Genomic DNA, 13503 nt, shown 5'->3' on the forward strand with positions numbered 1-13503 from the left:
GACCAAGTGGCTTCCCTTTAAAAACGATAAACAGGAGCAAAATAGAAAGAAAGAAAGACCACGATGGAGGATTTTAGTTACACACCATTTTTGAATCTTTTTGAAAGATTTGATTGATCACTGTATGTCAAAGAGGACAAACAAGAACGACTTCCCCCAAGAGAAACAGACCACACGCAAACACATAAACACAATGGGAGATGCAGTCATACAGCGTTTTGAGTTTCCCCACAAGTTCTCCGGAGTGAATCAGGATGCAGAACGGCGTCAATGAAGCAGGATGAACGAAATGACAAAACTCAGGAGAAGTTGGGACCTTGCGTTTCTTTTTTTTTCTTCTTTTTTTTGTTATTTGTTTTAATCGTAATCAGTGATCCCAAACCAAAAAAAATCATGACACGTCGTCATCTAGGAAGTCAGTCCTCGTTCTGCAGCCCTGTCCGTCTCCATAGCAACACTTTACGCACCATTTTTGCTTCCCCAACTGGTCTCAAAGCAAATGCAGGGTGACAAGAACTGAAGGCAGCTGGTTTACAAAAACAAGTGAAACGTTATCAGGAGGAGAGTTTCACTTTGTTTTAATTATGTTTTGGACACAAATGGAGCCATTTGTGTTTCACTTATTTTCAGTCTCACCAGGTAAATCATTGAACTAACATAGCTTTCTGTCTAACGCCTTCGTAACTGTACTTACTGATAAATTTGGGACCATGCTGCCATTTAAAAAGAAAAAGAAAAAAAAAAACCAGTTCCTGAGACCTTTGCTGTAGCTTTGCACCATTTTGCTTCCTCAGAATAGCACGGACAACGACTGAGAGCTGTGAAAGGTTTCTGGACACTACAGTAACTCACTCTGAACTGTTTCCCTGCTTTTTGCTTTTTTGTTCTTGGACTCGTATTGTTTTTGTTTTGTGAGGAGGGGGGGTGGCGTTCGTTTTCACACGTGGCTCTTAACATGCATCATGTGTCAGGACAAACAAACTCAATTTTCCCCATTTGCTTCGATATTAATTCCCCTATCAAGTGGTGAAGCCAAATGGTGACGGTTGGAGCAGTTTTTTCTAAAGGAAATGGGTTTTCGGACACAGTTTCTGTGTCTAATGTCCTGTGTGTTTCCATCCACTCCTCAATGAGCCGACTAGCGTGTGATGTAGAAAAAAAACCCGTCTCTGGGTTCAAGTTTGATCAAGTCTGAACAGAACCAGATCCATCATGGGAACCGGTCATTCACTAATTATGATTATTCTTTAAAACCGGCTTTGTTTTCCATCTTCGGGTCTAAAACGTGGCTGACGGGAGTAAACTAGAACTGAGACTTATTTTCATCATTGAATAATCCATCAGTTGTTTTATTACATATTGCTAGTTTAGTCTATAACATGGAAGAAAAACCCACCACTGTTTGCCACAGTTGGAAGTTTCCGCATGTTTGACCACCAGTTCACAACCCAAAGATATAATAATGTTAATAATGACAATAACAATGACATCATAGAAGAGGAAAAATCCAAATGTTCATATTTGAGAAGGTGGAAACTGAATGTTTGTGTTGTGGGTTACAAACAATTACTCTGTGATGAGTGTGGTACTGATAAATTGGTTGAATTGGTTCCAGCTCCACTCAGCTCAAGACTTAACTGTTTGATTACCAACTCTTTCAATTGATAATTAATAACCGTGTTATCATGATGCTTAAATTCCCAAGTGCTGATAAAACACATTTTCCTCTGCAGAGCTGATTTTATCTTTCAGGACCATGTTTGGTTTTTAAAATTGGACTCTGTGTGTTTTTAGCTCTTTAATTATGTGTTGTGTTTATTGTAGATCCTGTTGAATATTTCACACGTCAGTTCCTCTGATTTCCTCTTTTCCTTCTGTGCAGATTTCAGTTTGTACGAGCAGGTCAAAGTATCACTGTGAACGTTTTAAGAGCTGAGCGGATCAATGACCTGATGTGACACAGTGTCATTTAGTTCAAGAAAACCTTCAAATGTTCATGTTAAGAGAAACTGCAGCAGTTTTCTTATTTTTGCTCATAATACTAATAATGATGCTACTAGTGACACCTATAAAGCCATAAAAACCAATGGCAACCTAGGTGTGTTTTTGACAATCGAGTTATTTGCCAATCAGTTTTCTCTCTTTGACTAATAGACTCAATAATCAACTAATTGTTGCAGCTCCAGTGTGATTTTCTTCTTGATTATTATTAATTCTCTAAACCTGAAATGATTCAGTTCACTTTCAAAGAACTAAGTGAAATCTGGACAATGGTTGTGTTGTTTGTTATTTCCTTAAAATAGTCGCATAAGCAAAGATCATAAATTTAAATTCTTTCTGTCACTGGATGAAACTGTTCTGACATTTCAGTCCAAGCTGAACCCGTCGCATATTTAACCATGATAGAAACAGAAGCTTTATTTAACTGCAGAAAATATTAATGTAAAGTTAAATGTGAACCAAACTCATCTCAGCTGTATTTTTATTTTTTTTTACTTTACCTTTCAGAACCAACAAATTCAAAATTTTCTTTTGCTCTAAAACATTAAAAGCAGAACTCGCGCTGAAATCGACAGAAGGAAGGAACTCGGTTGGAAAACTTCAGAGTGAACGAACAAACAGTTTGAAGTCGACACAGTCTGTAGTTGGAGATAAAAACAAAACAAAAAAACATCTAAAACCGCCACTGTTGTTGGCCATGTTTTTCCTGCCCTGGTTCAATCCTGTCAAGTCCCACAGTATATAAAAAAAACAAAAATCAGTTATGGATTATTACTGATCGCCATGTTTCTCTTCAGACCGCCCTGTATCCTCTCAGACGTCTGTCCTGCCCTTTCTTCCTCTGATCAGTGAGTCTGTCATTTGAGTTGAGTATGATAGTTATTTTTATAAGCTCAGCGAAGCCAACCTTTTTCTATGTACATATAAAGTTGTATTTTTTTAACTGTACCTGAATGCTTCAACATAATAATGATGATGATGATGATGATGATGCTGATGATTATGATGATGGCTGCCTGCATTGGTAATCTGAAATATAAACACTTGTTTTTTTGAATAAGATCATCTCTGTTGTGTTTTTGCTTCCCCCACCGTGACACCTGAACGCTACATGAGGCATTCAGGAGCCAAACTAATGCCAAGAACCACACCTTAAGTCGTTTCATTTACCAACTTAAAGTCAACAGTAATCACACTGGAGAAGGTGTTGCATATGTGTGAAATAACTTAAAAATGATTGTTTTATCAACTACTTTTTTTTTTTTTACCACCTTTTAATATCCTTTTAGCCACAGTTTCTTAGTTAAAAATATATAACTCAACCAGTGAGAGAAAGCTCCACAGCAACATGCTACTAAATGGACAAACTGTCACCTCCAGGGTTAAAGACTTTAAGTCTCGCATAGTTTCTTATTTGTTTAGAGAGACAATTGCAAAATGAGCAGAGGTGAATTATCTACTTTTAAAATGAAAAACAAAAATGAAGACATGTTTGTTTTTTTATCACACACAAAATGTATAAAATATTCATGCATCACTTTGATAAACAGACAGTTCATAACCAAGAGATGAGTTAAGCCTGTTGTGAGATGCTGCTTGTAAATACTGACAGCTGTTTATTAGAGTTTAATTGGTTCATCAATCAATGGATTAGTTGGTTCAGAGAAAATCAATCAGCAGTCATTCCGATGATTGATCAGACTCAGCCATCAACCAGCCAGAATATAAAGACTTGATGTTTGACCCAGATACAAAGTGAGTCAGACATTTTCCAATGTAAAACTCATCTTGTCACTGCTCTCTGGTGGATCAGCTCTGTAATGGAGACACTTTGTAAATGACCTCAAACCTAGTTTGACATGTACCAACATTTACTGTTATTGATTGGCTGATAATTCAATTTAAACAACCACGTTTGATGCATATACGCAATAAGATGATATGCGTGTTAACACTTTCCTACAGTGGTGGTAGGGTATTTTCCAGAACGGGGGATTGATGGTTCAATCAAGAAGATCTCATTGACAGTAAAGATAATAATCATCCGTAAAAAAAAAAAAAAAGAGCTGTAAATGGAGAGGGGGGTGGGGCTAGTGAGCACATTTGGGGGAACAGTAGGCTGAAACACTTATCAATCAAGAGAGAGGGGAAACGACATAAACATCGTTTTCTTTAGACATATTAACAGCCCCCGTTAATGAGACGTGTGTAACGATTATGTTGCTTGGTGGTGTTTTAATAACTACAGCTCCCATGAGGCTTTGTCCGCCCTGCTGCCAGTGGCTTTTGGGATATTCCCGCCCAGCTCGTGGATTATCGCCGCTCAGTCCTGATTGACGGGGCTGTCGTCCAATCAGCGGCGGCGCAGCGACACGCGGCCAACCCCGTGCGGCGGGGGGCGGGGCCTCGGCGGAGGGGGCAGGGCGGGAGGTATCATGGAGGATCAGTAGGCAAACTGTGGCCGTCAGAGGAGAGTAGCCCCCGCTCTGATCCCCGGGACTTTCTCAAGTGTTTACCGACGCTTTTTTTTTAAAATCATCCCGTAAGAAAAAATAACTTCCAACATGGACATGAAGAAGAGGGTCACTCTAGAGCTGCGAAGCAGGAACCCGGCGGAGGTGAGTCTTATTATTTGGTTTTAATAACATTTTAATTGTTGCCTGAAATAGCCCGGGAGGTGATGTGCGACCGGAGCCTGAGCCCCGGCTGAGGCTGGCTGCTCCGCCTCGCTCATCACATGGGAGTCCGCCACCGATAGCACTCTGAACGGAAACTTTAACTGAGGGACCGTCGGTGCGTTATTAGACCGGGTTATGGGGCTGGTTAACCGCCGCCTGCAGCCCGACCGAGAGTGCACCGATCCCGGATGGATGTGGAAGCATCTCGCGGCTCAGTCCTGTCCGTCCGTCCGCCCCCTCCTCCTTCTCCTCCTCCACCACCACCACCTCTCCGGTGAAATCCCTTCTCTCTCTCCCGGAGAGAGGCTCAACTCAAATTATATCAGAACGAGTTTACTACCATCAAATTATCGCATTTCCTCTTCTAAAACGCCCATGCGGTTTAGTTATTACGTCCCATTCAAGCGTATTTTATGATGGTTCATCCGAAACACCTTCACGGATAACGACGTGGTGCAAGTTAAACTTTTAATCAGCCACCGACCGCTCGCTCGGTGCAACTCGGAGGAGAATTTAACAGAGAATACGAGGCACCGATAAAATAACTTGAACTAAAACATGCGATTATTTAACTGATACCCAGACAGAGCGGGAGTTTTCGGAGGCTCGCCGCGGAGCAACACTGCGTATCGACCTCAACAACAACGACGTCGGCGGCGGCGGGTACTCGGTTCTCTGTGAGCGGACATTTTAAGTCGCCAACGGCTTAAACTTCGACGGAAATATCGTACAAACCGACATTTTATTGAACCGCGCGTCGTTAGATCGACTTCAGGAGCGAAAATATGTCGTCTTTTTCTTTGGCTGTGGTGTTTTTTGTTGTTGTTGATGTTTTGTTTTTGGTGCTCGGTGGTGAACGCGGGGCGCGCGGAGGTCGGTCACAGACATTTTGAGTGTGGGGGGAGCTCGAGCTCTCCCGTAGTAGTAACGCGTTACCGTCCGACTTACCGTTACCAGAAGCGGATTAGTTTAGCTATCGGGAGTCGACTCACTCGACGCCGCGGAGCTGCTGCTGCCGCACAGCCGTTATCGACGGTTGTTTTCTGCATTGACTTTGACCGTTGAAATTCAAACCAAACGAACCGTAACAGACGCCGCGCGAGTCGGCTGCTATTGTACCGCATTGACCTCCTGGTTCTCGCGGAGAGAGAGAGGGGGGGTGGGTGGGTTATACGTTATAAGTGTATAACGGATATAACAGCGTCGTAACGTAACGATTCAAAATGGCGTTACCCGACCCAGGGCAGATTACCGCCGTTCAGTGTAACCATGCGGAGGAGAAGAAACAACTGCGTGTGTGTGGATGTTTATCAAAATGGACGATAACTGATCCACATCTCATCATGTCCTCCCTCTCTCTCTCTCTTTTTCTTTCTTTCTTTTTTTTAAAATTTACACATCGGCCTCCTCCTCCTCCTTTCGCCGCCGTTCAACCGTCCGTCCACTTTTCATTCATAATCATACACGATGGAACGCAGTAGCGATTCGAACACTCAGGGTTCCATCGGCGTTGTTCGGATTCTTTCGTCCCCCACCTTCTTCTTGCTCGTCTTCGTCTTCTTATAAAGCAGCAGAGCGCCACTGTGTGTGTGTGTATGTGTTTAAGTGTGTGATTGAGTTATATAACCGGACTGCCAACCAACCGACCAACCGGCTTCAGTTAAATAACACACACTCCTGCTCACGACTTCATTCACTTCAACAAAGACTCACAAACTCACTCAGCAGCAGACAACTTACTGGTGTCATGTTTTATGAAGGGAGGGAAGAGGAGGGTGTGTGAGCAGATGGTGTGTATGTGTGTGTGTAGAGGCTCAGAGGAACACCCCCCAACCCCCTCCAACACACACTCACACACACACACAGTCACAGCAGTGTGTAGATTATAGTAGGTTAAACCCCCAGCACACGCACACACACACACACACATACACATACACAGTGTAGTAATGGTGGAGCCGTTGGCCTGAAGCTCTGATACACTCTATAACACTCTGCTGGTTATATAAGCTCAGGAACCAGAGGAACTGTGGGAAATACAAGCAGCCACCAGTCTGAACAAAGTCCTCCACAGACCTGCATCTCACACCAGACACCCTGCAATGAACAACTCCTGCAATGATTTATTCATCATTTGGCAATTATGTATTATCACATATGTTTTGTGTTAAAAAAAAAAGAAAAAAAGTGAATATTCAGATTAAAACCAGTGTTATAGCCTATATCACAATAAATTAATCTATTTTGGTCCGTTGGAAACCTGAAAAAGACACTTTATAAGCAACTATTGAGAAAAATCATATGGATTTATTAATTGATAATGCAAACAGGAATTGGTTATGTTCATTATCAATTAATCTGTTGATTATTTTCTGGATTGTTCTGGATTATTAAAAGGTCAGAGAGCTTGTTAAATATAACTTCTAGTATTTATTCACTGTGGTCAGTCAGTTTATTGTGATGTAACATCTGAGAATCAGAAATATTTATAATTTTAATAGATCGCTTTTCTACAATGGATGAATTATTTTCTATGAATTAATAAATTAGTTGTTTAGGGTTAGTTAAAATAAAAAAGCGGTAAAAATTCACTTTAAAAAATCACATTTTCCGTCCAGATTTGATCTTAAAACCTGAAAACATCCGATGTTAGATCAGATCAGAGGAGTTTTGACCTTTTTTTTTCAACGATTAGTTTCCTATTGATTGACTTCATCATTATCATCTGGTGGCCGTTGGAGGAACAACAGGTTAAAGCTCTTCTAGGTCAAGGTCAGCTTTACTGGTTACACAGTACGGGTCTGCACACTGAGGTGCAGCAGGACCTGCTCAGTTACATAAGTGGAAAAGAAAAAAAAAACATATCACACACGCTTGAATACATAAATTGAAATGTAATTCTGTCCATTCATTAATTTTTTTCCCATCATCCCCTCCTGCTCGCTCTGTCGTCCTCGCAGATCGCGGAGCTGGTGCTGGACAACAGTCGCTCAGCGGACGGCGAGGTCGAGGGTCTGACGGACGCGTTCACCGAGCTGGAGTTCCTCAGTATGGTCAACGTGGGTCTGAGCTCGCTGGCTAAACTGCCGTCGCTGCCCAAACTACGCAAGGTAACACACACACACACACACCTGAGTGTTTGAGTTTATTTCGATCAGCAACATTTATCAGTTGTATTGGAAGCCCAAGAACACTATCAGAAAAAAAACAAAAAAAGGTGCATGAGGCTGAAGCTAACTTGTAGATGCCCTAACCTTTAAACCTTTAAATCATACATGTAAATATATACATATACAGTACATGCATACATACCACCTACACATATACACATGAATATACATATCCATACACAGCAAATACCAACCAAAATACTTGAAATCCCAGTATTTGTCCCATAAATCATGACTACAAACCGTCACGTCTCCTGAATGATGTAATTTCTGTTTTATCATATTTAGCTGAGTTTGATTCAGTTTGAAAGCTCCACACAGGATGTCTACAGGAAAACCTTAAAAAAAAATAAAGGTCTTACAGAAGGTTTTAAAAAGCCTTAAACGTAATGAACAGACGTCTTAAAGGTCGTTTCTGTGTTAATGTGGCGACTGACGTATATAACGACAAAATACTTTGCATTCAAAGACAAACTTAAGACAACAAAATACCACTCAACATTAACTTCTTCTCTTCTTCTTCTCCCTTGCAGTTGGAGCTGAGCGACAACAACCTGTCTGGTTCTCTGGAGACTCTGTCAGAGAAATGTCCCAACCTGACCTACCTCAACCTGAGCGGGAACAAGATCAAAGAGCTGAGCAACGTGGAGGCGCTGGTCAGAACACACACAGACACACACACACACACATAGACCAGGGCTCCATGCTGGGCTGCATTTTGCCCTTAAAATTTGAGACGGTGCAAGTAAATTTTTCAACCAGTAAATTAAAACAACCTCTGACTGGTGAAACAGTGAAGAGGCGGCTCAAAGAGTCTGTAATCTGTGATTAGAGGTGATAGGACAAGGTGTGTGAGGTTAATGAATGAAAAGAAATTGTGAACATTTGCTTTGCAAGTCGATTTAACAATGTACGCCCCTTAAATCTTCTGCTTGCACGCCTAAAATTTGAAGTTAGGGACACTTTCTCAGACTCGTGGATGTGTTTTACAGCTGATACCAGGGTTCCTATGCAAGTATGGAAAGTATGTAATTTGATTTTATACATTTCCAGGTCTGGAAAAGTATGGAAAATTACTATAAATAAAAAAAATATACTATAAATAAACTATTACTGCATAAACTATTCTATGGAAATATTATATTTATCTTAATACTTGGGTTAGTTATTCTGTATGTGCTATTGTATCTAGTTACAATCTCTTGGACATTATTTGGTGACATAATGGCATACACATATAGAATAATGAAAACAAATGATTAATTGCATGATTTTTTTAAATATATTGGCCATCTATTTACTCAAATCACAAATTATTAGAATTTTTTTTTCCAGAGAAGTCTGGAAATTAGGATCTGGGAAAAAGTAGGAAGGAATTTGGACGTTTCAAATGTGTAGGAACGCTGTGATACTATTGCTGACATAATGTTTCCTGTGTCGCTGCAGCAAAACCTGAAGAGCCTGCAGAGCCTGGACCTGTTCAACTGCGAGATCACGTCTCTGGAGGACTACAGGGAGAGCGTGTTCGAGCTGCTGCCTCAGGTCACCTACCTGGACGGCTTCGACCAGGAGGACAACGAGGCTCCCGACTCCGAGGCCGAGGACGAAGGTGAGACGCTGAGCTTGGTGCCAGTTTGTTTTGGTTTTTTTCCTCCTCTGTGTTTTTTTGGGGGACAGCGACTTTATCGGCCTTCTGTGCGTTTGGTCTCCTCTGGTCTCTCAGACGAGGACGGCGAGGACGGGGCGGGGCCGACCGGCGACTACGACGACGAGGACGATGAAGAGGAGGACGAGGACGGCTCAGAGGGAGGAGAGGTGGGGCTGAGCTTTCAAGTGAACCGGGGCAATCAGGTGGGCAACTCAAAGGCTTCAGTCCGCGTGGTCGACCCAACAGCCCGGCCGGCTCAGACGCACGCATAGTACATCCCATAATGCACCTGTGCTCAGGCAGGCAGAGAACACAGACAGACATTGAACAGTGGCAAGATAAAAAAAAAACAAAGCCACTGGCCGGTGTCAGCAGGTGAAGGTCCGGCGTTAATATTTGACTGGTTCTCCTGCCAGTGGACAGGAAGTGCTTTTCAAAATAAGAGAGACAGATGTGGAGCAGAGAACAGATTCAGCTCGACACGTAAAAAACCTGTTGACATGATCTGATTGTGTAACGTCGATGAGACGTGAAGCACAACATGATGCTCGTGTGATTCATCATCATGGAATAAAAAATGAAAGTCCAGTTCTCTGCCTGGTCTGAACTGAGCCGGCTCGGCGGGGCGACCTCAGGTGTGACCTCAGGAGTGGTGTCCTTGACCAGGTTCAGCACCAAAATGGCCGCCTCTGACACGTTGACCCCCTCCCACCCCGATCAGAGGGAGCAGAGCGTCTCTCACAACTCCTTTGGATCAAAACTGAAACTGGTTTGAATTTGACAACAATTATCAGAAACAGAAGAAAAGAAAATAATAGTGTTATTTGTTATTTTTAAAAATTAAATGTTAAGAATTTCAAAATAAATCCTTAAAGTTGACAGTACTATGTAGGAATATAGTTTTATGGTGACCCTTTAATCTACAGGCCGTTAATTACGTGATAATGTCAAGAAATAGTCTAGAAATAACGGTCAATTTCATATAATGTCATGTTTTTCATTAAGGCAAAAGATTACACATGCTTTTCATGCTTTGATTTTTTTAGGAAAGGCCAAGTCCTTGTAATTGACCAATTGATTTCTACGCAATCAATTGTTATCTCTTGGCTATGTTTCTCAACATTACTATGAAATTGAGTGTTATTTCTGGGCTATTTCTAGACATTATGACACGGTTACTTGTTATATCATGACATTATCACATAATTAGCAGCCTGTAAATTAAAGGGTTACCTAGTTTTATTATTTATTTATTTATCTTTCCATATACTCAAAATGAAGTTCTTTTTACGAGTTAGAGAATAAACTATAGTATTTGCCACTTAGATTTATCCTCTATCTTCACATTTTATATACTCTATAATTTACAACATGTGAATGCATCTCTAAGCAAAACCGCGAGCTGTCAGAGTCGGTCTGATGGAGATCAGCCTGGTCACAGTGATGTAGACGTGATTAATAGTCGTAGAGCTGTGATTAGTGTCGTCCAATCAGAAACAACCTTCCCGTCTTCTTTGACTTTGAAAAGTGTCAAAAAGAAACTGGATTTAGACTGTTTCCTCTTCTTCAGGACGACGATGAGGATGAGGAAGACTTTGGAGAGGAAGAGGAGGAGGAAGGTGAGTGAAGATTGAACTGTTAACCCCGTTAATTTAATGACACATGAACCATTAATAATAATAATAAACTTCATTTGTATAGCACATTTCATACAATTATTGTAGCTCAAAAATAAAAGAAGGAACATTAAAGGAGAATTCCGGTCATTTTCTAAGTAACGCTCTACAGCTCTAGGTCCCCGAGTGCAACCGTAGGAAAAATATGTGCAGCCCGGACCTAGCTCTCCTCCTGCTAGCTGCGCTACACTGCAGTTAAACAGTGAAGTAATGGGGGCAGTTCTTCTAACGGCGACTTTGGCCTCTATATAATGCTCAAAATATCACTACACATGCTTTGCAACATCCACCAGTTCATCACCACACAATACTGAGTGTGCATAACTCTGTTAATATGAGAGAGCAGTGTTAACGTTGTGTTTATATCACGTAGCTCTGTTTACTCTAGCTTCCTGGGTAGACCTTACTAGTCGACTGTCGAGCTCGAGACTGTTTCCATATCAACAAAGACATAAGGAAAACGTGATTTTGGATGGGAAGAAAAGCATATGAATATAACTGCTTTTTTCCCCACCCAAAATCGTTTTTTCCCTCCTAAATCCATGTTATTGTTGCGTTTTTGTCTTTGTTGAAATGGAAACAGTCCCGAGCTCGACAGTCGACGAGTTATTCACACCCAGTGTTGTGTGGTGAGGAACTGGTGGATGTTGCAAAGCATGTGTAGTGAAATTTTGAGCATTATATCGAGGACAAAGTCGCGGTTAGAAGAACTGCCCCCATTACTTCGCTGTTTAACTGCAGTGTAGCGCAGCTAGCAGGAGGAGAGCTAGGTCCGGGCTGCACATACTGTATTTTTCTCAGATTTTTTCCTACGGTCGCACTCGGGGACCCAGAGCTGTAGAGCGTTACTTAGAAAATGACGAGAATTCTCCTTTAAAAGAACATTTAATAAGAAACATGACAAGAAAAGAAGAGATAAAGCAACAATAAAAGGAAAGTTTTTATTACCCGTCAGTAAAATAACTTCCTGCCGGCCTCTTCTGATCGGTTGTTTTTCTTTTCTTTTCTCTCGGTGCAGAGAATCAAGCGGGCGTCCAGGGACAGAAGAGGAAGAGAGACGTGGACGACGAGGGTGAGGACGACGAAGACGACGACGACGACGACGACTAGTCCCCTCCAGGCCGACCGTCGTCGCCCGTGTGTCATCCTGTCCTGTTTCTGTCCGTCTCAGTCCACCTCCGGACCCGACCTCCGCCAGACAACAACCTCTGCAGCTCTGCAGCAGCAAAACCGGCACCAACAGCAGGGACAGCATCAGCAGCAGGAACAGGAACAGTGATGTCAGATACTAGCTCCTCCTGCAGTAGAATATCACCTCTTTATTTTAGATAATATATAAGATTTTATCAGAACTGTACCTGCTGGACTCTCCGTCTCCCTTTAAAAGAAAAGAAAAGAAAAAAAAAAAAACCTGGTTCAGGATCAAAGCGCTTCTGTCTGTCCCGGTAAGTCTGTCTCCTCTCGTCCTCGATCCTCGTCTGATCGTCCTCCTCTGGATGGCTCTGGACACTGAAGGTGAAGTCCTGGTTTGGTGTGGACCGGCTCCTCCTCGTTCCACTTCCTTGTACAAAAAAACAAAAAACTCCAGCGACTGACTGGACTCGGCGGAGGAAACGATAACCAAGAACTTTTTTTTTTAAAGAACCTTTTCTCTCTCTTCGTCAGAAGCCTCCGGTCCAGACTACAGCATCCTCACACACACACACACACACACAGGTCGTTTTAATGAACTACCTGCTCTCAGGTGGTGCCGCGCGTCTGCGTTACCGTAGCTACCAAAAGGTTTTTGTATGAACATCACTTGATTGAAGAGTTTTTTAGTGTTTTTTGTGCTGAAATCAGGTCGTAAAAACCACAAGAGCCCATTTTGACGTCATTTTTGGTCGTTAATTGTTGAGATCGACACGTGGATCTTGTAGTCTGGACCGGAAACTTCGACGACAACGACGCAGAAGAGGAGGAGGAGGAGGAGGGGGGGGGGAGACCTTCAAAAACCACCCGAGTCTGCAGCCGTCCTGGTAAAGACGTAGAGTTTCACCTCTTCACCTCTCAACATCAGGACCTCCTCCTTCTTCGTCTTCTTCATCATCACATGCTTCTCTGAGCCTTCGTCATATCACGTTGTCCCTCTGAGCCTCAGTCCACCACCATCCACCATCCACCATCCACCATCCGCATCAAATGTGCTCCACACCTTTTTAAAATAAAACAAACAACAAAAAAAAAGAAAAGAAAATAGAAACCGGGTCTTTCTGCAGCCATATCAGTCTCTGGACTCTTGACGGGAGAGGAGAGCGCCCCCTTCAGGACCTCAGTGTGTCTAACACCAA

At 42.2% G+C, this 13503-nt stretch overlaps 1 protein-coding gene across 3 annotated transcripts; it reads left to right on the forward strand.

The window, feature by feature from the left end:
* The first annotated feature begins 4365 nt into the window (after positions 1 to 4365).
* On the forward strand, positions 4366 to 12721 carry anp32e (acidic (leucine-rich) nuclear phosphoprotein 32 family, member E). 3 transcript variants are annotated; one of them, XM_085791049.1, is made up of 7 exons: positions 4366 to 4619; positions 7640 to 7789; positions 8383 to 8505; positions 9296 to 9458; positions 9573 to 9664; positions 11068 to 11116; positions 12192 to 12721. In XM_085791049.1, the coding sequence occupies exons 1-7, from the start codon at positions 4566 to 4568 to the stop codon at positions 12281 to 12283; spliced, it is 723 nt and encodes a 240-aa protein (XP_085647175.1). In that variant the 5' UTR covers positions 4366 to 4565; the 3' UTR covers positions 12284 to 12721. The 3 variants fall into 3 exon arrangements, with proteins under 3 accessions (XP_085647175.1, XP_085647174.1, XP_085647172.1); XM_085791048.1 differs by having other exon boundaries at positions 9573 to 9682; positions 12192 to 12685; XM_085791046.1 differs by having other exon boundaries at positions 9573 to 9700; positions 12192 to 12681.
* Positions 12722 to 13503: the final 782 nt, after the last annotated feature.

Source organism: Trachurus japonicus, chromosome 11 (genome assembly GCF_045865225.1).
Source record: "Trachurus japonicus isolate A0001 chromosome 11, Traja_1.0".
Taxonomy (NCBI): domain Eukaryota; kingdom Metazoa; phylum Chordata; class Actinopteri; order Carangiformes; family Carangidae; genus Trachurus; species Trachurus japonicus.

What these genes read in the sequence shown, in the direction of transcription:
- anp32e (XM_085791046.1), top strand. Translation starts at nt 4,566, where the DNA reads ATGGACATGAAGAAGAGGGTCACTCTAGAGCTGCGAAGCAGGAACCCG. An exon ending in GAAGCAGGAACCCGGCGGAG is followed by an intron (nt 4,620 to 7,639) that starts GTGAGTCTTATT and finishes TCGTCCTCGCAG; the next exon opens with ATCGCGGAGCTGGTGCTGGA. An exon ending in TGAGCAACGTGGAGGCGCTG is followed by an intron (nt 8,506 to 9,295) that starts GTCAGAACACAC and finishes GTGTCGCTGCAG; the next exon opens with CAAAACCTGAAGAGCCTGCA.